Source organism: Malus sylvestris, chromosome 6 (assembly GCF_916048215.2).
Source record: "Malus sylvestris chromosome 6, drMalSylv7.2, whole genome shotgun sequence".
Taxonomy (NCBI): domain Eukaryota; kingdom Viridiplantae; phylum Streptophyta; class Magnoliopsida; order Rosales; family Rosaceae; genus Malus; species Malus sylvestris.
Window position 1 is genome coordinate 30,814,428 of NC_062265.1, and position 24,624 is coordinate 30,839,051.

A 24,624-nucleotide genomic window follows, 5' to 3' on the forward strand; every position below is an offset into this window, starting at 1 on the left:
CCCTACGAGAAAGTTCTTTATTGAAATTAAACTCACTTGGTGATCAATCTCATATCAATGGTATTCAATTAAACAAAAAATGCAAGAAATGATCATCAAGAAATGCAAGAAATGGTCATCAAGAATGCAAGGTCAGAGGCTCACTCTAACCGCTAGAACGAAACAAATTATTATCTCTACCATGTTTCAAGATGACCTCACTATCCCTTGTGGAGACCCCGGGGGCAAGACGGATGTGGCCTTTTGTCTTGTGACACCTCCGCTCCTTCCTCATCTTGATTAGGAAACGGAGTTCTTCTATGGTTGATACGATCACCGTGTCAACGTTCATAATTTGTTGCAATAGTGAATTGTGGGTTCGTCTTGCCTCCTCAAGTTTCCCATTCGACGATCTTTGGGCCTAAAATTTATCCACAAACCTCTAAAAACACAACGTGCTACGCACTCGCCAGTGGCCTCGATGTCGATGCTCGCCACGGTTCATGACTGTAGCCTCCAAACCCCTCCCTCTGGCCATGGCGAGCAGATTGTCGGCATCAGCGCTTTGGATGTGGATTGAAAGTTTCACGAGAGGCTTCACCCAGTTGAGATGAAGGAGAGCAAGCATCTCCACCTCGTTGGAGATGACGGGGGGCACCTCTGGGGATAGCGTTGGGTTTCTCTCCTTAATTCTACTCCGGCGTCTCTATCTTCAGAGGTGCGTTTCTGAACCCTTTATTGGGACTGGACTACGGAGGACATCAATACTAAAGCCATTTCAAAGGAAATTGGGACGAGAGACTCAAGGATCCCAAGGGTTCAGAATTTGGAGCCATTGTTGATATTGCCACGATGTTGTGCTAGGATAGCACCAAACCAATTAAAACCAACTCAAGCTAATTAACAGAAATATATCAAATGGAATGGAAGAACAAAAATAGAAAAAGACACCAAGATTTTAACGAGGTTCCTCAACAGTCAGTGTAACTGGAGTACGTCCTCGGATTAATAGGAGATCACCCAATAATTCATTATCAACCAAATGGAAGTGTTACAAAGTGTTGACAATCTCATAACCCAATACCCAATACACCTAATAGGTCTCACACACCAACGAAACAAATAGAGAATGAAATATAATGAATAATTTCCTCTCTATACATAGCTCAAAACTATAACAACAACTACTACTTTGATGGATGATTGCTAACCAAAGAGATGAGCACTTTCTTCTTCTTCTTTTTTCAAATGGGGCTGCGGCACCCCTTGTTTCTTTTTCTCTGCTGCTCTAAAACAAAGGCAGCAGCTGCCAATTAAAACCCTAGCCACACCCGTGGCTTTTCACATGGGCCAAAAAAGAAAGGCCCGTTAAATGGGCTTCTGGGCTTGCAAATAAAGACCCACTACTACTCGGCCATAAATTCAACACACGATTCTTTTCTCACGTGTTGCTGCTGCGTTTCTTCTCGTCGTTAGAAGTTAGAACCATTGTGGCTGCTGAGGTGTCTCTTCTCTTCACTAGTATGGCCGTGTGATTCCGTTCTTGAATAATTCGCCGTCGTCCGACTTGCTAGCTAGTAAATATCAGGTGGCTTAGCTGATGGTTAGTCAAATATTGCAAGTAGCTCTACACGACTAAGTATACGATGAATTTGAGTTGACTGAGTAATTTGTTTGTGCTACTGCTCTTATTTCTCCTTCAATTACAAACTGACAGAGCCATATATGCATATATAGATATAGTTACAGTGATACAGATGAGCAAGCAAGCCTGATAGAATTCTAGTTCTCTTGCCATTCTTATACTTCACTTAATTGTCGTCCTAAATTTTCACCCTTTTTAACGTGTGTGATCATATCAAAATAACCAGATTGGCGTGTGGGAGTTGAGGGAATGGGGAAGAGATCATGCTATGCAATACCTTAAGAGACGAGTGCCTTCAGCTACTGAATTTGTATGCTTGTAAATGTCAAAAGTTGAGTTATCTAATCATTTTTTGAATCAAGAAAAATATAAAGGGAAAATCCTCGAGTACAACCGTTCCCTACATAATCAAACTGAAAAGCATGAAGAGCAAATGAAGGAATACAATGATCCCAAATATGACAATCAGTAATAAGAAGGCATTGGCGAGCGAAGGCATCCGCCACAAAGTTAGCCTCTCCATAAATATGTTTCTAGTCAATGCAATCAAAATTTGTCGCCATCCACTCGATATCCTCAATAATAGGAACCAAATTTCATGGCGTTGCACCCCGGTCCAACACTAATTGAATAACCAACTTAGAGTCACCTTCAACCATAATCTTTGTATAGCCCTTCCTCTGAGCAAAAAGAAGGCTTTCTCTAAGAGCCCTAACCTCCACTTCAAAAATAGTGGCACCATCCAAATTTAAAGCTCCACCTCTAATAATCTGCCCATTATGATTCCTTAAGACAAATCCCGTCACCGCCTTGTCCCCAGCCACCGAACCGTCAAAATTTAACTTAACAAAACTCTTATCTGGTGGAAGCCATTTAACAATTGTGGAAGTATCATCATTATTTCGTCTCAAACCTTTACCATTGGCTTTAAGATATCGCTCACCCATATATATAGCCAATAACTTAGATTTTGCCGGAATGGACAAAACATCTCTGAACACCATATTATTACGGTCATTCCAAATTTACCAACAAAGGAGTAAACACAAGCTCAAATCACTAGGCACTTCCTTATCAACATGCTTTAAAGAATTTAGTGAGTCTACTGCCAAGTTGAAGTTAGCATTAGTGAAATTGCCCGACTTAACTGATGATGATGATCCTTGAAGTTTACAAACTTTTGGATTTTAACTTCTATCCCGTTCTTTAGTGGTTGTGGTTCTTAATCTTTGTAAATATATCACGTTGAGTTTGCTGGTAGCTTGTAGTAATGATCTTAGTGAATAGGTATTTTGACACATCTAGATTTAGGTCAGTTCGATGCCAATATATGCGCTTGTGTTATGAAAATTGTTCTCCTAACCTATTCGTAGCTTGTCTTAGCTTTAGTCAAACATCACGATACTTGAACACTAAATGAAATCAGAAAACTAATGTATAATGGTCGGTGAAGCATTTTCCTCTTTCTAAGTATTGGTATTAAGAATAAAAAAAAGTATTAATAAAAGAAACTTTAAGGCAAAAAGACAAGCTAAATTATGATCAAAGATACTGTTCAGTGAATAACATAAAATTCCGACCCATAAATAATATTTTTGATCATCCAAACTGTTCTTTTTTTTTTTCTTTTTTGCTTCAAGAACCTGCAAACATGTGCAACACAGCTACTAATCAAAGCTTTTCGCTTTTTGGCCTCAAATTTTAAAATTCAAACTTTCCAGAGTAAGAGTCGGGTAATGATATCCCCGGTCAACCTATAAGTTTGGAAAAGGATATTCGTCGGATTCTTTTTTTGAGGATTCGGAGAATTTTGTGATCAATATCTTCGATGATATTGATAATTAGTTGTTAATACAAAAGGAAGATGAATAGTTAGGTCTATAATGGAAGACGAAGAAGGTTAAAGTTTGAATCGTCTTCTCTGTTAATACAAATAGAACGATGAAAAACTAGATTTACAATGAAAGAGGGTCAAAGTTCGAATTGCGTTATATGTGGTGTTGATTTCTTCGTGACAATGAATAAAGTACTTCATCACTTTATTTTCTTTTTATCAAAGTTAGTAGTACTCTAGAAAGAATCTCATTTTCAGAACTGTTACAATGCATGAATTATGCGAATGACGTAAAATAGAACATAAAAGTTTGACCTAAAATTAAGTAAATAAATAGAGAAGAGGGTCCGAAGTCTGAATTAGTCAAAATTTCATTCCATGGTGTCGCACTTATGTGTTGTCAAATTTTAGATGTGCCATGCTTGCGTTCATGCATGTCGGTGTCAAATTTTCTGCACTTTCTTTCCTTGTTTATATATTTATTTCCTGCACTTAAAACCTATTCAAAGTTCAAACTCCTACTAATATACATCAAAATTCGCATGTGGTTCAATATTTTAACGGATAGGATGTTTGTTCGGAACTTATTCATTCTCTAAATTATTATAATAGTATAAACTCTTCTCTTTCCCTTTATATAATAATTTAAAAAAAAAAGAAAAAGGTTCAAAACTCATTGTCATTCCTATGTAAATGTTCCAGTCAAATATCTTATGAGTAATGCTAAGTAGACCAAATTTTTTAAACCAAATTTGCAAACTAAATGATGTGGTTGTAGATAATTGAATTATTAATTAAGTATCGATTAACATGCTTATTTCTTATTGGTGATACATCGTTTAGTTTGCAATTTGGTTTAAAAATTTTGATTTCCCTAACATTACTCAAATATTATTGGTCAACAATATTTGATTATAAAGGTAAATAATAATCCAGGCATGGTCAAATTTATAGTTTTAGTGGTGTCGATTTATCGTACGTTGGATTATAATGGTAAAAGATTGGTGATTTGTTTTGGACAAAAGATAGAAGATCTACCATGATATTTTTACGACCCCAACAACAAATATATGAAATCACGATACCCTAATCACAATTAAATATTTAACTCGTAAAAAATATTGGTGATCTTTGAATATCATAAAAACAGTGCAAAGTTTTCTTGATGAAGGATACAAGAAGAGAAGATGAGAAGGATAACATGAATTTTTTAACTTTATCAAAATTGTAATAAATAAATCTCTTCTTAACAGAAAGAAAGAAAAAAATACGCCAACGAAAAATATTGTTCTCTTCAACCAAGGTTTGAGTCTCGTAGCTGACAATTCTCTTGATGGACGATTTGTAGAAACAAAAAAAGAGCTAAGATCATTTTATAAGTTTTCAAAGAGACTGGTGATAATGCCTTGGACATGTGGGATGGAAATACTTGACCTCATCTCTTGTCTTTGTGTGAGAGGTATGACTTTTGAAAGGTAAACGAGACGTTTTGTGCTTTTATATTTGGCCATATTTAAGCACATTTTTATATATTGGAGGAGTGCTTCAATTTCAAGTTTTAAATTGAATTAGTTTAAGGATCTTTTCCAGTTTGGCAACTCTACAAATCTTTATTGATACTTAAGGTGTCTCTTTTTCTCAAGTCAAATCATTCGACATCACTCTCTTCAATTAAATCCAAAAACCTTTACACATGAAAAGGGGAGGTGTGCAAAGTCCAGCGTTTGTCATACTCCGTTATAGGGACTTGCTCGTTCCTTTCACAAAGGTTGGGAATGGGATTTACCATTTGCAAAAGCACCCTTGTCTAAAGCACTTTGCATAACACACAAATATTTGTTGTCTCTATTCAACGAGATAATATAAAGATAGAATTCTAGTGACGTCGTCGTCTAATATATGCAATATCATCACCTATTTAAAAATTAAAAAAAAAGAGATAATACAAAGTCAATACTAAAATAGAAATTGTGTAATCCTTAATAAAAATAGAATTTTAGTGATGTCGTCGTTTAATATGTGTAATATCATCACCTATTTAAAAATTAAAATAAAAAAGAGATAATACAAAGTCAATACTAAAATAGAAATTGAGTAATCCTTAATAAAGATAGAATTCTAGTGACGTCGTCGTTTAATATGTGCAAAATCATCACCTATTTAAAAATAAAAGAGATAATACAAAGTCAATACTGTCGGTAGCAGGCGAATACTAGACAAAACTCTTTGGTGGTTGTTGCACTCCAAAAGGGTATAAGTAGTTACATTTTTCAAACTTGGAGGTCAAATGTTTTTTTTTTTTTTTTTTTTTTTTTTTTGAACAAAGTTTAAGGAGAAGAGGCTAGCCCATATCAGGATCAAAGTATAGCACAAATGTCTTTGATTAAGCATAAGTATTACTTTATTTTATTCAGCAAATGAGTTTTCATTGGCAAACAAAAACTAACTAAGATCGTGATTTTTTTTTTGTTTGTCATCAAAAAATTATTTGCTGAACAAAATTATAGTAAATTTCGTAATTATTTTACGAATACATTTTAAAAGATAAAATAGTATGATGAGTTGTGCATATTTGTTAGCATCGGTCAAACTCACACAGACACAGCGAATTCTTAAATATTAATATGTTAGCTTTGAAATTGTAGAACAAAATTAGTATACGAAACCATGCCTTCTTGTTTCGAGATTTTAGAACTGAAGAATATGTATAATTAAGATTCTTTTAATCTTGTTTATTAGTGCAGTTAATTAGAATAAAGTTAATAAACTATTCTTCCCAAGCATACAAAAGTAACAAGTATTTTTTTTTAATTTTTTTTTAACAAACGATATTATACATACTAAGGGGAGGAGTGGATTTAGCCAGGCTAACAATAATATGATTCAAACTTGCATTTAACGAGTATCGAACCTAATACTACAAGAAAGAGGCAGCTTCTCATTTTGATAATTTTATTTCCAAGAATCTCAATTTTGTTCGGAGGTTTGATAGTTCGAATATTTTTGTTTTTATACAAACAATATTAGAACTCGAGATCTCGATTCCATAATTTCAATTATATTTAAAAGGAAATGGTCAATTATATTTAAAATGAAATGGTAAAGGGACTCTCTCAAGAGTGACATTTTTCATGAACTCATTTTCATCTTATAGTTTAATTAATTCACGAGTCAACATAAGGTGATAGAAATTATATACAGAGTCTCACTTTAAAAGAGTCTGCTTAATATTTCTCATAAAGACTGCTTAACATTTCTCATATTTTTTAATACACAATCATTTTACATAAGGATTATAAATTGTCATTGGACTTAATTATGAGGATGGAGATTAAATAGAAGAATGTTTGAAACCTTGGAGATACATCATGCACTATTTGATTTTGAGAGCTTAGGTCAGCCACTGAAAGTGAAACACCTGGCCCCCTGGCCATGCCCATGCTTGCCAATTGCCACCCACAAATATTGAGATATTCAAAATTCAAAGGCGGACCACTCAACAGAATATTCCCACTTTATTAATCTAATTTAATTTTATAGTAATGTTAGGAAAACTAATTCTCATCATCCTTATTATTATTATTTGATGAATTTAAATTTTTACTGATTGTGATGCTAAATAAGTTAATGAGCAAAATATTTTTGGACCTTCTTTTATAGATAACATTATATATGATGATTAATAATTGAACTTCTTTATAAATTTAAAAAAGAAATTTAACCATCAGCTCTTGTATTATGTTTTCTTTAAAAGTGATTTAAAAGTTTTCAACGGTTGCTTTTATGTTTTCTTTCCACTCATTTTCTGACTATAATCTTATAATATTATTTTTATCTTTAAATATGTTTGTGGGCCGTGGAATGTTGTTTATACTTTATTTAGAATAATGTTAGAGATATTAAATTTAGAGATTAAATTTGTAAACTAAATGATGTTTTACCAACAGAAATAAGCACGTTTATCAACGTTTAAGTAATAAATCAATAATCAACTTCTATATCTTTTAGTTTTTAAAACTTTATCTTCAAATTTAGTCTCTCTAGTATTATCTTTTTATTTAATTAAACGTAAAAATGGGAGTGAATGAGTTAAAGGAGTTGAAGGGTGAAAGAAAAACTAAGCTAAATCCAATACTAAAATTCTACTTCATGACAAGTATTTAAATTTTTTTTACTAATACACAAATAAAATATGGAAAATAGTAGTACGTAGACGGCTTTTTTTTTTCTCACTTACTAATACGATTTAATAGTATTTTTTGATGATCATTTTTCCATGTCTTCATCCGATGATCATAGGAATGGACATGCAATAACAATCGCATGCAAAAATAATTATGGTTGGATTTGAGATTTTAGAACCATGTTTCATTGCTAAAAGAAGAGCGACAAGTATTGTTGAAACTTAATCACAAATGAACAAAGTTCTAATTATAATTATTTAGACACGTGTCTTAATTGATTTTTCAGCTGCTCTTCTTTCAGCAGCGGAGCGCGGTTCTTAATTTTAGGTATAATCTACACAGTCAACCTGCAGTGATTTTTGAAAATGGATCATTTCCGGATTCCTTCCACCTAATCCACCAATGCCACAAATCCGGACCTTTGAAATTTGATCCAACAGGTAAAAACAGAGGTCCACTTTAAATGTTATAATAACTTTAGCCGTTTGATCAAATTTCAAATGCCCGAATTTAAGGCCTTAGTGGATTGGATCCCTTTCCGTTATTTTTTTCAACCCTTCATTATAGATTGAGTAAACTGTCGATTTGCCCCCTGAACTATCACCCAACTTTCGATTTGCCCCCTGAACTTTTTAATTGAAAAATTAAGGACTTAAACTAATTTTTTTGGCCGATTTCCCCCATACCGTTAGTTTTTCATAAATTTCATTCAAATTAACGTTAACTCTTATCATGTGCAAACCACGTAACTCTCATTTTTGGACAAAAGCGTCATTTCACTAGACATTCAGACAGAAAAGCTATAGAATCACACATATTTGCATAGGTTTATATTTTAGAAATCTAAGGTTTTCAATTATTTTAAAGAATGAAGTGACCGAACTACCCACACATGTTGTGCATATGCTTCCATTTAACAGAAATTTGGATGGAATGAATGAAAAATTAACAGCAGGGGCAAATCGGCCAAAAAAATTAGTTTAAGTCCTTAATTTTCCAATTAAAAAGTTCAGGGGGCAAATCGAAAGTTGGGTGATAGTTCAGGGGGCAAATCGACAGTTTACTCTTATAGATTTGTTTTTGCCAACTCTTATTTAATTGCAGATAATTACTCAACAAGATAGAATTTACTCACAGTAAAACACTAAAAGTTACCATATAGTAACTGCAGTAAATTCTCGTCTCCTGCCTCGCACGCACCGGAAAAGTGGCGGGTAGTGTTTGATTACCAGATCCCAACCCCACTCACAAAGTCTTATAACAATTTATTCAATAATTTCCGCTCCAATCCAAAATAAACGTCCCTTCAAATTTTCGTTCCTTCAATTCCACTTCGTTTTCAAGTTCATTTCTTTCAAATTTCCATTTGAAATCGAGAGCAAACAAAAACGAAAATCCTAAACCCAAATTTCCCTCATCTTCCAGGAAAAAGCTCGCATCACCGACCTGGATTGGATTCAAGTTCTTTTTTTTTTCTTTTAAATTTCTTGACGCGTCTGTGCGTTTAAGTTGCGGACTACAAGTTTGAATCGAAGACTCGATTTTTTGCAAAACCCAGAATTCAAGTTTCTTTTTTTCGTAAAACCCAGAATTCAAATTTTCGTTTCTTGGTTTCGTCTCTGCGATTGGGAAGCGGTTTGCTTGCCGGGAAATTCTAGGTTTTGGTTTTTTTTTTTACCAAATTGGGGATGAGGAGGGCCAAATTGGACAGATTGGAGACCTCCTTCTCCCTCAACAGGAAAAGATTGATTCAGATTCTGATCGCTGTCGGACTTCTGTATCTACTTTTAGTCACGTTTGAAATTCCCTTCGTGTTCAAAACCAGTACAGTCTCGCCGGACTCATTATCTCGACCCAAAAGGCTAAATAGCAAGGAAGACGTGGAGGAAAAGGATGCCCCAAGTCGCCCTGTTGAGCAAGTTTCGCTGAACTCGTACCAGCCGACTCAGAGTCGGCCACCCAGAGAATTCGATTTCGTTTCGGGTTTAGTATTTGACCCGAAAACTTTTGATTCGGAGCTTTATAAGCCGGCGAAGGTTGCTTGGGAGGTGGGGAGGAAGTTCTGGGAGGAGGTGATGTCTGGGAAGGTGCAGATTGATGCTGAAAAGGTGGGGAACCGATCGGAGGCGTGCAAGCATTCAATTTCGTTATCTGGGTCAGAGTTTTCAGCACAGGGGAGGGTGATGGTGCTGCCGTGTGGGCTGACATTGGGTTCGCACATAACGCTGGTGGGGAGGCCGAGGGCGGTGCACCAGGAATTTCAGCCCAAGATTGCCCTGGTGAGGGACGGTGAGTCGTCGATGGTATCGCAGTTTAAGGTGGAGTTGCTGGGATTGAAGACTGTGGAGGGTGAGGAGCCACCGAGGCTTTTGCATTTCAATCCAAGGTTGAGGGGGGATTGGAGTGGAAGGCCTGTGATTGAACTCAACACTTGTTACAGGATGCAATGGGGCTCGGCGCTTCGATGCGAGGGCTGGAAATCTAAGGCTGATGAAGAAACTGGTGAGTGATTATCCATGTCCTATAAAGTTATATACTGGAAATGCTAGATATGAAACTTATGAATTGTTCTGTTTATGCTAGTTTGGTACATTGGTTTCTGTTTTGAGCTTTTAACATTCATTGAAATTGGAGCATTGCAAGTAAGCTAGTACTGGAATGGGAATAAAAACAGTAGTTGGATTTCTTTAAATTGTGGTATTGTGCCAGTTCGATGTGCAGAATGCGGTGTCGATGTTCAAACTTCAAAGTGTGTTTGAGTTGTTAATTGCTCATTGATAATATGTGGCAGAAGTACAAAAACTATAAGACTTTCGTTTTCCTATTCAGGAAGAAATTCGTTGTTTTGGGCGTTGGTGTTGGCTCATTATCTTGCTTCGATTGTTATGATTCTCATTATTTCCAGAGTTCATTCATCCTTCTAAATGTGGTCCACCAAGTTGTGTAATTCTTTAGACTGGTTTTAGTTGATGGTCAGGTGAAGTGCGAGAAATGGATTCGTGATGACGATAGTCGCTCAGTGGAGACCAAGGCAACATGGTGGTTGAGCAGGTTAGTAGGCAGAACTAAAAAGGTGCCTGTCGACTGGCCATACCCTTTTGCAGAGAAGAAATTGTTTGTTTTAACTCTTACTGCTGGCTTGGAGGGTTATCATGTTAATGTTGACGGGAGGCATGTCACCTCTTTTCCTTATCATATGGTGAGTAATATTCTGCTACCTCTTGACCTCGTGATGATTAAGGATTCTTTGCTAAGAGTTTTGTTGTGATGTTGACAGGGATTTTCTCTTGAGGATGCCACCGGGCTGTCTCTGAGTGGGGATGTTAATGTGCAATCGGTATTTGCTGCTTCTTTGCCCTCATCCCATCCTAGTTTTGCTCCAGAGAAGCATCTTGAGATGTCAACCAAATGGCAGGCCCCGCCTCTCCCTGATGGAGGTGTTGAACTCTTCATTGGTATCCTTTCTGCAGGCAACCATTTTGCCGAGAGGATGGCAGTAAGGAAGTCTTGGATGCAGCACAATCTTATCAGATCGTCAAAAGTGGTAGCACGCTTCTTTGTAGCATTGGTAAGCAATAACAATAATAACACTAGAATATTTGTAGTTGGTTGATGCACAGTTTTTAAGTGGGGGACTTACAATCTTTTCTGTTGATACTCGGACAGCATGCTAAAAAGGAAGTGAATGTTGAGCTGAAGAAAGAAGCAGAGTTTTTTGGCGATATTGTTATAGTGCCTTACATGGATAACTATGACTTGGTCGTATTGAAAACTGTTGCCATCTGCGAATATGGGGTGAGTTGTGGAATAAACACATAAATGAAGATTTGATACTGTTAAGTATTCTCCTGGAAATAGTTTTCTTATAATGCTGTTGCTTCTGTTTCAGGCTCGTAGGATGGCTGCTAAGTACATTATGAAGTGCGATGATGACACATTTATTAGAGTGGATGCCGTTATCAAAGAGGCGTATAAAGTACCAGAGGGAAAGAGCTTGTATGTGGGGAACATAAATTACTTCCATAAGCCTCTGCGCTATGGTAAATGGGCTGTGACATATGAGGTATGAAGAACTTATTGTTTCTGATATCTTTTGGTACGTGTCGAAGAATGTTGATCATGTTTCAATTATTTCAGATTTATAGTCTGTGATATTGACTTGTAAGAATCTTTATTTTGTTGAAATCTTGTTAAAGGTTGTCGATGTTGTACTATGTTCAATTTCTTGCATTGTTTTCCGCTGACGCTTGTTTTTTATATTAGTATTCATAGCCATTTGTTCTCTGTTTTCTTGTTTCAGGAGTGGCCAGAAGAAGACTATCCACCCTATGCAAACGGGCCAGGTTACATCTTGTCATCTGACATTGCAAACTTCGTAGTATCCGAGTTCGAAAGTCGTAAATTAAGGGTAAGTAACATCCGCGCCTTCTCTGCCCTTCACGCGCACACACCTACACCGGTATGCTCATGTAATGGGTGGTTGATTCTAAACAATCTGATCTTTGTGCAGTTGTTTAAGATGGAAGATGTGAGCATGGGAATGTGGGTTGAGAAATTCAACAGCGCAAAACCAGTCGAGTACGTGCACAGCTTCAAGTTCTGCCAATTCGGGTGCGTCGAAGACTATTACACCGCCCATTACCAGTCTCCGAGACAGATGATCTGCATGTGGGACAAATTGAAACGGCTCGGACGGCCTCAGTGCTGCAGCATGAGATAGTATTTGTGGTATTTCATGACCCCATCTCTAGAATCTAGGACATGGAAGTTTTTTTTGCAGTTATAGCACCAGATGATCTGGTCCCTGTACATACAGAAATTGCCGGTATAAATAGGAATTGCGTTTCCATATTCTTATTCTTTCGTTGTTACTGGTCGTAGTTTCTTTGTTTTCTTGACCCGATGTTCCGGGCTCTCGGGAGGAAGCCAACGATGGTGACGAAGAGGTCGAGGTCGAGGTAGAGTTCGAGTTCGACCGGAGGTGTGTAGACCTATAAACGGGTCGGGTTTATTGGCTTTTGGTCGGGTTCAATCCGACCCGTTAAGTTAACGGGTCACCTGAATCCGACCCGTTAAGCAATTGGGTCATCCGTTTCATCCTGTTAACAATTATTATTATTATTATTATTATTTTGCATAGAGTTTACTTTTTGTTGTTAAGACTTTACTGAAATTACTAAAACATCATCAACTAACGGGTGCTAACGGGTTGACCTAAAGTGACCTGTTATTTAACGGGGTTGTTAAGGGATTCACCTGTTAGCAACTCAACCCGTTAAGCATCCACCCAATACTAATATTAACGGGTCGGATCGGGTCCAAAATGTCAGGTCTAAGTGTATGTAGGGAATTCCGTTTGTGTACAACCATGACTAATCGCCTTAGAAGAGGACTAGTCATTTGAGAAGAGAAACAAGATATATAATCCTGTGATGGCAAATATAGAAACAGTAAGGTTTTATGCGTCCATATTTTGTTTTTTTTTGTTTTTTGTCAAATGATAAATTTATTTAGAGAGTTAACGAGATTCGAACTCAAATTCAAATCGCGATGAAAGGGCAACCCTGCTCTCGTCACTTAGTAGAGGGCCACTTGCGCGTCCATATTTTGTTTGATTCTCTCCTCATTTTACTAAAGGAAGAAATAAATGGAAATCTAGGAATGCCGTTACTTTTGCCACAAGTTTTAATGATCTTACCATTAATGAACATTTACTAAAGAATCTGAACTATTACGGCCAACTGGAAGAAATTTTTAATTGTGATGAGAACAGAAATGGTACACCATGTGTTTTAATATGAATGGTGATATATTGTTTTTTTTAAGGTATTAACTTTTTAGCACACATATCTCACAATTTGTTTAATGACACATGATGTACCACCTAGTGTACCAGTCATATTGAAAAATATCTCGCCAAGTGGCAGCCCTCTTCCCTCTTCTTTATTATATTTTTCTTCTCCCTCTTTAAGATAGTAGTACTATCTACACACTTTGTTTTTACATTTTTACACATTTTTTTGTTAATTTCTATCTAATAATTTCCAAGTCATTTGATCTGATAACCAAATATTGAGAAGTGTATTTGAAAAGTAAAACAACAACACTCATGTTAGCGTGAAACACGATTTGACATGCCAATATCGTGTTACAAAGCTATAAAAATTACATCACGTACATTAGGTTATTAGATGTTTTATAATTCAATTAAATGCTTAACACCACATCAGCATATCACGTTATTCCAGCTAATTTGTTCATTGAACCTACCTATCCAAGCATTAAATTGGTTGGATAAAGTTGCAAATTTATTTTAAATAAAAGCTTATCCATCTAAAATTACCATATCACCCCTCCCTCCTCCTCCTCCCCTCCAAACGTCTATAAAAACCCTCCCTTACCGCTCGCAAGATTTACAGTTTCAGTGTAAACAAAAAAAATTAAAAAAATCATAACGGTCTGAGAGGATCCGACAAAGCAAAAATCCTTAAAAAATTCGAAAAAAATAACATTATTTTGGTAGAGTTATGTCGGACACGTTTTGCCGCGACTGTAACAGTCTGACGGAGGTTGTCTTCGACCACAGAGCGGGCGACGCGATATGCTCCGAGTGCGGCCTCGTACTGGAGGCACACTCCGTCGACGAGACCGCCGAGTGGCGCTCCTTCGCCGACGACTCTAACGACAACGACCCGAACCGTGTTGGCGGACCCGTTAACCCGCTTTTGTCAGAAGCTGGGCTTTCTACCGTCATTGCCAGGCCCAAAAACGGCGGCGGCGGCGGCTCCTCTGAAGCCTTGCCATCCTCCGTCGGGAAGTGGCAGGGACGCGCGTCTAAGCCTGGCCGTCATCTTCTCGACATCTTCGGTGCAATTGCCGTGATGGCCGACAGGTTTGGTTTTCTTGCTTTGCATGCTCTAATTTCACTTGTTGTTGTTAGTTAACATAATTTGTATTTGTTTGGTTGCTGGGAAAGTGAAAGGAAAAAGGAAGAAACTTTTTTTTATTGCGATCATATTTCCAAAAAGCATTGCATCATTATCATGTCATCAACAGTGGATCCACGTATAATTGCTTCTCTACAAAATATTGTTCAAATTTCAAAAGTGCTTCTAGTAAAAGTGTTTTATTATAAGCATGTTGATTTTTATTAATTTTTTTTTAATCCGAGTTTTTGTGAAAAAGTACTTTGCTTTCTCAAGAAAACATCAGAGCATGGAGCGTGCTTAGTCAGAAAGCGCTTCTACGAGCGACAAGTTCTTTAAGTTTTTCTAGCGAACATTGCTAAAAATCATTTTTGGCTTTCAGAAAGCACTTGCGCTTCTGGATGTCAATTGGAACATGATCTGATGCATTTTGTTGGGTTTTCACTGCAGGTTGGGACTTGTTACAACCATAAAGGTATATCAGTTAATATTTTAGCATCATTTTCTTTGTGTTTGGTTTTTGTTAATTGTCTTATTTTTAACTGGAAGTGTGTAAAATACAATGAAAAGTGGCAACTCTTATGGTGATTTTCGATATAAGTTGAAGGAAAAGCTTCTTTTTTGTCCCGCTATTTCATCAAGTTTTGAAAATATATCGTTTTTGTCCCACTATTTCGTCAAATTTTCCCTTGTCAACCCTTTAGCCCTATCCTGCATTTTAGTAATTGCAGTACATGTAAAGCTAATTCCTTCATGTAATTATATTAATTTTGTATGATGAAAGTTTCATTTTCGTTTTGAATCGATGGAGTGTATCTACGTTTAAGTTTTACCATTTTCGTGGTTTAATGACCTGTCACCTCTTTGTGCATGTCCGAGGACCTTGTTTTGAAATCGATTGCGCACAATTCCTTGTATGTAGTTAGTACTCGATCGTTAGTTTTTAGTTGGTAACTTGGTATCTGAAGCATTCATTGAAGTTACAATTTTTTCTCTGTGTTTTTTTATGTATCATTTCGCGATGTAGAATTATAATGTGATCTCACAGACTTGTGTCAACTTCTTATTAGGGGTTTGAACTCTAGTTGAAATTAATCTTTATTTGACGAAAGCCTTCTGTTTCAGATGGGTAATCTTTGTGTTTGTATTATTGTGACCACCAGGATCGAGCCAATGAAATATACAAGAAGGTGGAAGATCAAAAACCTCTCCGAGGGCGAAATCAAGATGCAATTGTGGCTGCTTGCCTCTACATTGCCTGCAGACAAGAAAATAAGCCTCGTACTGTGAAAGGTAGAAGAGAAGAGCGTGTTTGTGTTTGTAACGATTTGAATTCGTTTGCTTATCTTTTTGTGCGCGGGATTTACTAAACTTGTTTGTTCCATCCAGAAATATGCACTGCAGTCAGTGGAGCTACCAAGAAGGAAATTGGACGGGCAAAAGAGTTCATCTGGAAACACCTGGAGGCCGAGCTTGGTCTGGAAATGGGAACTATCCATGCTGGAGATTATTTGGTGAGTTTTTCATATTTTCCGTCTCTTTGCGTTTCAATATTTTATTTCCTTGTTGGAGATGTGTTTTGCTTGAGAACATAATTATCGCATTCTCTCTGTAGCGACGCTTCTGTTCCAATCTTGGAATGAAGAATCGAGATGTCAAGGCTGCCCAAGAAATGGTGCAGAACACTGAAGAGCTCGTTATAAGGTTGGTAGTACCATGTTTACTAGAAAATAAACACTAACACTCTGTTGGATTATTTTCTCATCCATACTTGAGACGATAGAGAAACTCCTCCACCAGTTCACAACAATCTTGTTGCATAATTCATGACCTTCTTAGCTTGAACTCTATGTCATAACTCCGACAAGAGGAGAGTCCTTAGATGTTTCGCAGTAACGGATATTCTTAGACCAAGTCGAAGAATTTCCTTCTCCGGATGCAATTTTGGACACTGAAGTATTGTGAATACTTCAATCCACCGGAAAATGTACAAAACCAAAATCCCTGGATTTCAATCTTTCAACCCAATCGGAGCATTAGCCGCATTAAATGGTTTTTCTTCAACTTCATAGAATTAATGTCCTCGCTTCTGCAGGAGGAGCCCTATATCGGTGGCAGCTGCCGTTATTTATACCATCAATCAACTAGCGGATGAGAAAAAGTCACTCAAAGGTTAGGAATCTATGTGACCTATTGATTATTCTCTTGGGAAAGTCTGCATTAGTTTTGTTTTGTTGCAGATATCTCTGTTGCTACTCGAGTTGCTGAAGGGACGATCAAGAATTCCTACAGAGACCTGCATCCTCATCTGGCAAGAATAATACCGAACTGGTTTGCCAACGAGGAATGTGTCAAGAATCTGCAGCCCTAGAAATTGAAGGTGGTGATCATAGTTAAACTAAGTAGGAACAATTAGAAATCAATAATGTGCAGCATCAGGAAATGTAGTATTTATAATCCTTCGTTTTATGAAGCGTTTAGGAATTCTTTTTTTCTGATTTTTATTTTTCGTATCTTTTATTTCGTTGTAAGTAGAATGAATTAGGGTTTTCCTTCATGAGTTCTAGTAGCTAGCTGCCCAAATTAGGGTCCAAATTATTTGATTGCTTTTTCATGACTGGAAGATTTGCAATTCTCTCTTTGCTTCCTTTGCCTCTTTCAGACTTCAAGGCATATGGTGTTTCAAATCAGTGTCTTTATTTTACTGAGTTTTCTCCATGGCTGTAGTAATTTTTTGTAATTTTAAAACCGAGATGCATTGCTATAGCATGACGGTTACAAGGTAATGAGTTATCCATAGCAATTAATGTGACCGTCACACTGAAAAATTTCTCGTATTTAACCAGATTTGGTGATTTTGTTCCCTTGTGAGCTATTATACGTTACAAATACATGCAATGTTTCCACGAGCGACTGATTTGTGACTGAGACCCTTTGTCGTCTGCTTTTTCCTCGACAAATCGCCACCACCATGTGAGGTCCTAACAAATGCATCTAGATATTTTTTGGGCAGTCGTGAAATGAGCTAGTGAGATTTATAGAAACGGATCATATGTTATTATTATTTAAATTTAATCTATTAACAATTGTAGGCAGTTAAAGTTACAGAGTATTGTAATTGCCCTGAAGATCCTCCAGTCACATCCGTTCATTGTACATCGTGTGGTAAAAAATCATTATAATTTTTTTTACTTAAAATTGAATATAAATAGTGCCTGACAAAAACTGACCTCACGATATACGATGAACACATATAATTAGAGGATCTCCGGAGGACCCTCACTCTTGTAACTGCATCCGAATTGTCGGGAAAAAATAAAAATCGAAGAGAAGAAAAGGCTAGCATCAAAGACAGACACGAGATTTGGAGCTCAATATTCGAGCAAACATGTTGAGTTTGCCTAACAATTGCAGGGTCCAAAGTGCTGGGAAAAAATATTGCCTAGTTTTTTTGGTCGGAGATGGGGGAGGCCAACTAGACATTGATATGTATGCTTAGACCTCTGTACTTTAGGATGGTCGTCAACGTTCGCGTGAATGACTGTCAACTTTTACGAAAATTGATTTTGCTTGATAACATCTAACATTGTCAACCCAAATGCATGGAGCCATGTTTCCGAATGTGCACGGGGTTATGTCCCTCTTCATGTACTGCACTGCACGGCCACGAAACATGTAAAGCAAATCCATGGCCACATAAATCCACAAGGGGCTCGATCAAATATTTGGTTGTCTTGTAAAGCAAGTAATTGGTGAGCGTTACATTGGCCTTCTCTTAAGTCCAAAGGCAAGATTAGAGAAAATAAAAGAGAGGAGATAATTTTGGAATCCCACAAAAAATTAATCTGTAATTCAGATTATTTTATAATATCACTTGTAAATCTAAGCTATGTCACACTAGTTCACAAAGAATTCACAAGCAAGCGCTGAATTTATATATTGCCTCTAGCGGCATAGGCTTGTTTCGAAATACTTTTAAAATGACTGAAAGCGTTTTTATAAAAAATATTTGTGGGTTCCAAAAGCACTTGAAGTGTCATTTACTTCTTATGGGAAGCACTTTAAGTACTTTCCCATTATTTAGTTGCATTTATTAAGGATTGGTTTCAAAAATATTTTTACCAAAAACACTCCCAAATGAGCTCATATGTGCTTCATTCAGCAACGGCACAGACGGAATCAAGGGCAATACATCAACAACTTCTTCTTCAGTGTCTTCCTGTATGTTAGGAAGATAATCTTCATCATTGCTATCTTCCCCTTCGTCCGCATCAAGATTCATGTCAGATGCCGATGAAGAGGAAATCTAATCTTCTATTAAATTGGCGATCTTTTTTATTAATGTGGTTTATACGTCAGCTTATATAAAGATCACACGCTAACCATGTAATCATTTTAATCTATAAAGGGTCAAATAACCAATCTGATCAAATGCATAAATTGGTACAATTTTAATACCTTATGGTGTAAAATAAGAAAACTAAAACTTGACGGCTTGTTTGAAAATCACCCCAAGCTTCAAGAGTTTGAAATGTAGTTTGCCTCAAATTGTTACCGAGAAAAAAGAACGGATTTTATCACAATGGTCCTTTATGTTTTATAAACTCATCGGTTTAATTTGTTATATTTCAAACTCATCAATTTCGTCATTTATGTATTGACTCACTCATCACTTTTGTTCCTACGGTTAGATTCCGAAACAAACGATGGCAAACATTGTCGTTTATTTACAAAACTTGTACTAGTGTAGGTAATTTACCTAACGTCGTCCGAGTAAAAGAAGCCATCAATTGTGAGTAGAATACGAGTGCAGTATAAGAAGAGGAGGGTAAGATTTCCAAATGAGTAGAGTACGGAAGGCCAGAATGACTCAAAATGCACCAAGAGGTTGCTCATTTTAAAACATCTCCAAAGAAGATGTCAAATTTTGAATATAAAATTTAAATTTTGACAGCTTACATGGCACTTTGACATCTTTTAAAGTTTTGTTCTTCAACCGATATGTCAAATTAAATTATTATTTTATAAAATAAATTATTAAACTAACAGCAACCTCTTGATTGGAAAGAAGAAAAAAGTAGGATAATTGCATCGGTCAACTAAACATAATTATAATAAATGATTAAACTAATTAAAAATTAATAAAATAAATTTAATAATTAATAAAAAAATTATTTGAAGCTATAGTCAAATTTGACAGCAACCTCTTTTGCTGCCAATTCATGTCATGCCACATGGGATTTGACACTTCTGTTGGAGAATATTAGTGTGGTTTTTTTTTACTGTTATAGCTGATGTGTACATTATGGCATCTCACACGTGGTGAATTTTTAAGTCTAACAAGTGGACAGTACATCTTAGGTGACGTGAAGCACGTGTGGCCGTTAGGATCACACGTAGGACAACCTGTTTTGTTATCATGAAAAAGTTAAAATGTCACCATAAAACTAAGTGATAATATGAGGAGTAGCCCACGTACTTACAAACACATGTAAAGTTTTACCTCTTATCAATATAAGATTCATTCCCAGTACACATATTTGACGAACGCTCAATCTCGAAGATGCAATGCAAGTATTATCCATTTAACAACAGTTAAAGACACCCATTGATTGATGGCATACAATGTACAACATGTAAAACAAATTAACTGTCCTGACCAACTTGTCTAACTATATGGTAATCTTATTTTTCTCATTTTATTTCATATACAATTCATCAAAGTCACTCTGATATTCCTTTCGGCCATTAAAACCACTCAACCAAACAGTCAAACACGGGCTCGCTGGAAACTTTCACTTGGTGGAGACTCAGACAGCACCAAAAGGGGCCCGTTACTTTTGCTACCGTTGGTATCAAATATTTGAGAGATTTTTTAGTACGATTAAAATACAGAATAGTATATGATGTGTTATTGTACAAATAGTTAAATATACGTGTTAAAAAATTAATAACTTAAAAAATAAAAATTTTCATCATTTATATAAAAACACGTAAAGTATCATTCATGTTTCAGTTATAATGAAAATTTTCCAAATATCCCACTCTAATTTTCTGAACGTAAAGGACACACACAATTTCCTTCACACAACAATGGCCCCACACCTTTGGCGTCTTTTATATCTCAGTATTTTATTTATTTATTTAGAATAATAATCAAATTTTGCTAATCTGTATGGAATGTTTATATGAAAAGTGGAGGAGAGATTTTTTTCAAGTTTCCGTACACTTAATAATAACGTATGACATATGTGCTAGTGCATTAAAAATTCTCTCATGAGTGAGATCCACTTTTTTCGTGTGGGCGTCTTACTGCACAACACATGTTTATAGCTTTTGGATTAGTCAGCTCCCATGCGATTTCTGCACTTTTAAAAATTTGGTAGAAATGATAAAAACACATTCTTTTAGTTTCTCAAATACTGTTATTTTATTTAAATGTTAATTTCGTTCGATTTATTCAACCTGGTTTGAAATTTTTAAAATTTTATGTGCAAAGCAGACTCCACGTAGACCCACCATCAATGTAATCCTCAAAAGTAGAGGTTGTTCTAATCCTCCATTATCCTCATCGCATTATCTACCTACCCCTTGTATTCACAGTCCCCATTCTAATCATCAAGCACATAAACCATGAAGAAAAGGTGAAGCCTTTAGCCAGTGAAACCCTAGACAGCCCCATCCCACTCCCAAGACCTATATATACACCCATATATACATATTATTGTATCTCAAACTCGAGAACAAGCCCAGAAATGTTGCCACCAACAATGATGAGCCAGCAGATGTTGGCAACAATGGGTTCAACCCTAGCAAGCTTCATGTTCATCTGGGCAATCATCCGCCAGTACTGTCCGTACGAGCTACGCCGTTTTCTGGAGCGATACTCCCACAGAGTCACCGGCTACTTCTACCCCTACATCAAAATCTCCATCCACGAGTTCACCGGCGACCGCCTCAAGCGGAGCGAGGCCTACTCCGCCGTGGAGGCCTACCTCAGCTCCAACACCTCCAAGAGCGCCAAGCGGCTCAAGGCGGAGATGGTGAAGGACAGCAGCAACCTCGTCCTCAGCATGGACGAGTACGAAAGAGTGACGGACGACTTCCGTGGCGTAAAAGTCTGGTGGGTTCTGTCCAAATCCGTGTCCCCCGGCGGGAGATCTATGTCCATGGCTTATTATCCCGAGCAGGAGAAGCGATTTTACAAGCTGACTTTTCACAAAAAGTACCGGGACATAATCACGGCGGACTATTTAAACCATGTCGTTAATGAAGGGAAGGAGATCCGGGTTAGAAATCGGCAGAGGAAGCTGTACACAAATAGTCCGGGGTACAAATGGCCGAGCTACAAGCAGACGATGTGGAGCCACATTGTGTTCGAACACCCGGCAACGTTCGAGACAATGGCGTTGGATCCGGATAAGAAGAAGGAGATCATCGAAGATCTGGTGACTTTCAGCAAAAGCAAGGACTTTTATGCAAGAATTGGGAAAGCTTGGAAGAGGGGTTACTTGCTGTACGGTCCTCCGGGGACCGGGAAGTCCACGATGATCGCCGCGATGGCGAATCTGTTGGGGTACGATATTTATGACTTGGAGCTCACGGCGGTGAAGGACAATACGGAGCTGAGGAAGCTATTGATTGAGACGACTAGTAAGAGTATTATTGTGATTGAGGACATCGATTGTTCGCTTGATTTGACAGGGCAGAGGAAGAAGAGGGGGGCGGCGGAGAAGGGTTTTTCGGAGGAGGAGGTGAAGGGTGGCGGAGCCGGGAAGGAGCGGGTTAAGGAGGCGAAAGAGGAAGGGTACGGCGGCAGCAAGGTGACGCTTTCGGGGCTGTTGAACTTCATTGATGGGTTATGGTCTGCATGCGGAGGTGAGAGGGTGGTTGTTTTTACTACTAATTATGTTGAGAAGCTTGATCCTGCATTGATTCGGAGGGGTCGAATGGACAAACACATTGAGCTTTCTTACTGTACTTTTGATGGGTTTAGGGTTTTGGCCAAGAACTACTTGAGGATTGAGAGGCATGAGATGTTTGAGGAGATACAAAAGCTGATGGGAGTGACGAAAATGACCCCGGCCGACGTTGCTGAGAATCTCATGCCAAAATCACCAAATGATGATCCGGAGAAATGTCTTTTGAATTTCATCCAAGCTCTTGAGGAAGCGATGGAGGAAGGTGCAAAGAAAAAAGATGAAGAGATCAAAGAGGTTGATACAAGCAAGGCGGAGGTGGCGGCGGAGGAGGCGGAGGAGGCGGAGGAGGGAGGAGGAAACAAAGAGGTTGAAAGCAAGAGCGTTTTGGTTGCCGACGAAATTAGGGCAACTTGGGCAAGTGGGTGATTATTTGGGGGTTTTTGAGTTTAATATGTCAACTAAGCTTAAAGTTCTTTTGGTTAACAATAATATAAATTTTATGAGTGCTCGAACACGTTTTGACTCCTATTGGTATGAATTTATAATTACAAGTATATGTATGTAGCAAAACACTACACTTGTCGATGGGTTTATCATTGGTTTGGTTATCGTTCAAGTGTGCGATTCAAATTCACAGTCAATGTTCGGAAAATTACGAGCAAACTGAGATTCTTAATCGGTTATGTATGTAAAGTTGTATTAATTTTTTTTATATAAAATGTATGTGAAGTTGTACGAGAACCATCACGAGACCTATTTTTGTTGCATTTTCCTTCACCATAAGCTTTTTAGAGTTCATACCAAATTTTCCGGAAGCATTTTAGCTACGATTTGTACGCAACTTGTATTTTTCATTAAAGTTGAAAGACTTTCGTAAAATGAGATGATAATTAGATGATGTTTCAAGTTAATCACGCACAATTAAATTAAAAAAAATTAGATTCATGACAATGAATACTACCACTCTAATTTTTCTTCAATAGTCAGTAGTACGAAAATGAATGGATATAATTGAATTGAGAATATAAAATTTTTACTTACTTACCAATCTAATGGATATAAAACTGAACTATCCAGTAATCCGAACTATTGAAGACTCAGCTTGATGTCGGAAGAGTGAGCTAGTTTTAGTACCAAAGGCATAATGAATGGCCTTAGGTGAAAGGACAAAAGGCCACGTGAGTTATGTGGAGTTGGTCCCATGGTGGTTGATGATCGTTACTCTTTGGATTTTCTTGTTTCACTTTCATACTTCGAAAGAAAGTGAACTAAAAACTCATCCATTTCGAAAGATACTAAGCAACTTTACGCAGTGGCCACGCAATTACACCACTTTCTCTCGCAGTACTCATCCACTCCACACTAAACTAAAATCTTATTTTTATAAAACAACTTATACAGCCCGAACACATTGTTATTGTGACATTTTGTATTAATAATGCAACAATCTAAGTCGTTTTCCAATCTCACTGACTTGCTGAGTCACAAAAGTTTAGTCCAATCCATCACATGGATGAAGGCAATCGGAGCCCACTACCGAGAGGGATTTTTTAGTGTAAAAAATACGGTTCGATACACAAGGATTATAACACTAGACTTTTGCCTCCAGAATATCATTTTTGTTGTTTGTGGATGGTGCTTTTATATTTTCCTGATATTAAATAGTGATGGGTGATAGGGCATAGGACAGCTTTTGACATGAAAATAGTAAGCCTAATTATTTAATGTGTGACATGATGAATATTTTCTTTACCATTATTGGAAATTAGGAACAGAGGATTCAAAGAATGAGCTGGCTTTTGCTTTTGGCTTATGGATTTTTGGAAAAAAGTTCCTTTTGAGATCTCTTCCTAGACGACCGGATCAAGTGATCCAAACTTTTTAAATTTCATTGGGTTGAATAAAATATGAAAGATCCGGATCAACACTTGATCCGGAAACCATGGTGGAAGAGGTCCAAAGAGGGTCTCTTTCCATGGATTTTGGCTTCTGCCTTAATTCGATTTCGAACCTTCTTTTGATGTTCAATCTCCTGTTCTTTTTTTTGAACGATTCTTAGAAAAAGACATTTTCTTTTCTTGCACATGGGTTAGGTTGGTTCGTCGAGACAATCGATCTACCCTATTACTTCAGA

At 37.1% G+C, this 24,624-nt stretch overlaps 3 protein-coding genes and 1 long non-coding RNA gene across 4 annotated transcripts; 3 read left to right on the forward strand and 1 right to left on the reverse strand.

Moving 5' to 3' along the window:
- Positions 1 to 935: 935 nt before the first annotated feature.
- On the reverse strand, positions 936 to 2,051 carry LOC126626746 (uncharacterized). Its single transcript, XR_007624774.1, has 2 exons — positions 1,902 to 2,051; positions 936 to 1,553 (listed from the first exon to the last, which is right to left on the reverse strand). It is a non-coding gene; the product is annotated as an uncharacterized LOC126626746 (long non-coding RNA).
- A 6,854-nt stretch (positions 2,052 to 8,905) lies between these two features.
- On the forward strand, positions 8,906 to 12,493 carry LOC126626745 (hydroxyproline O-galactosyltransferase GALT6-like). Its single transcript, XM_050296142.1, has 7 exons — positions 8,906 to 10,144; positions 10,609 to 10,841; positions 10,920 to 11,210; positions 11,309 to 11,437; positions 11,532 to 11,705; positions 11,943 to 12,050; positions 12,153 to 12,493. Exons 1-7 carry the CDS (start codon positions 9,331 to 9,333, stop codon positions 12,360 to 12,362), a joined length of 1,959 nt encoding a protein of 652 aa, XP_050152099.1. The 5' UTR covers positions 8,906 to 9,330; the 3' UTR covers positions 12,363 to 12,493.
- Positions 12,494 to 14,041: 1,548 nt separating this feature from the next.
- Positions 14,042 to 17,215, forward strand: LOC126625242 (transcription initiation factor IIB-like). Its single transcript, XM_050294333.1, has 7 exons — positions 14,042 to 14,534; positions 15,019 to 15,043; positions 15,732 to 15,861; positions 15,958 to 16,082; positions 16,184 to 16,272; positions 16,664 to 16,740; positions 16,809 to 17,215. The coding sequence occupies exons 1-7, from the start codon at positions 14,170 to 14,172 to the stop codon at positions 16,937 to 16,939; spliced, it is 942 nt and encodes a 313-aa protein (XP_050150290.1). The 5' UTR covers positions 14,042 to 14,169; the 3' UTR covers positions 16,940 to 17,215.
- Positions 17,216 to 21,057: 3,842 nt separating this feature from the next.
- LOC126625916 (AAA-ATPase At3g28580-like) lies at positions 21,058 to 23,234 on the forward strand. Its single transcript, XM_050295041.1, has one exon. The coding sequence runs from the start codon at positions 21,324 to 21,326 to the stop codon at positions 22,914 to 22,916; it is 1,593 nt and encodes a 530-aa protein (XP_050150998.1). The 5' UTR covers positions 21,058 to 21,323; the 3' UTR covers positions 22,917 to 23,234.
- Positions 23,235 to 24,624: the final 1,390 nt, after the last annotated feature.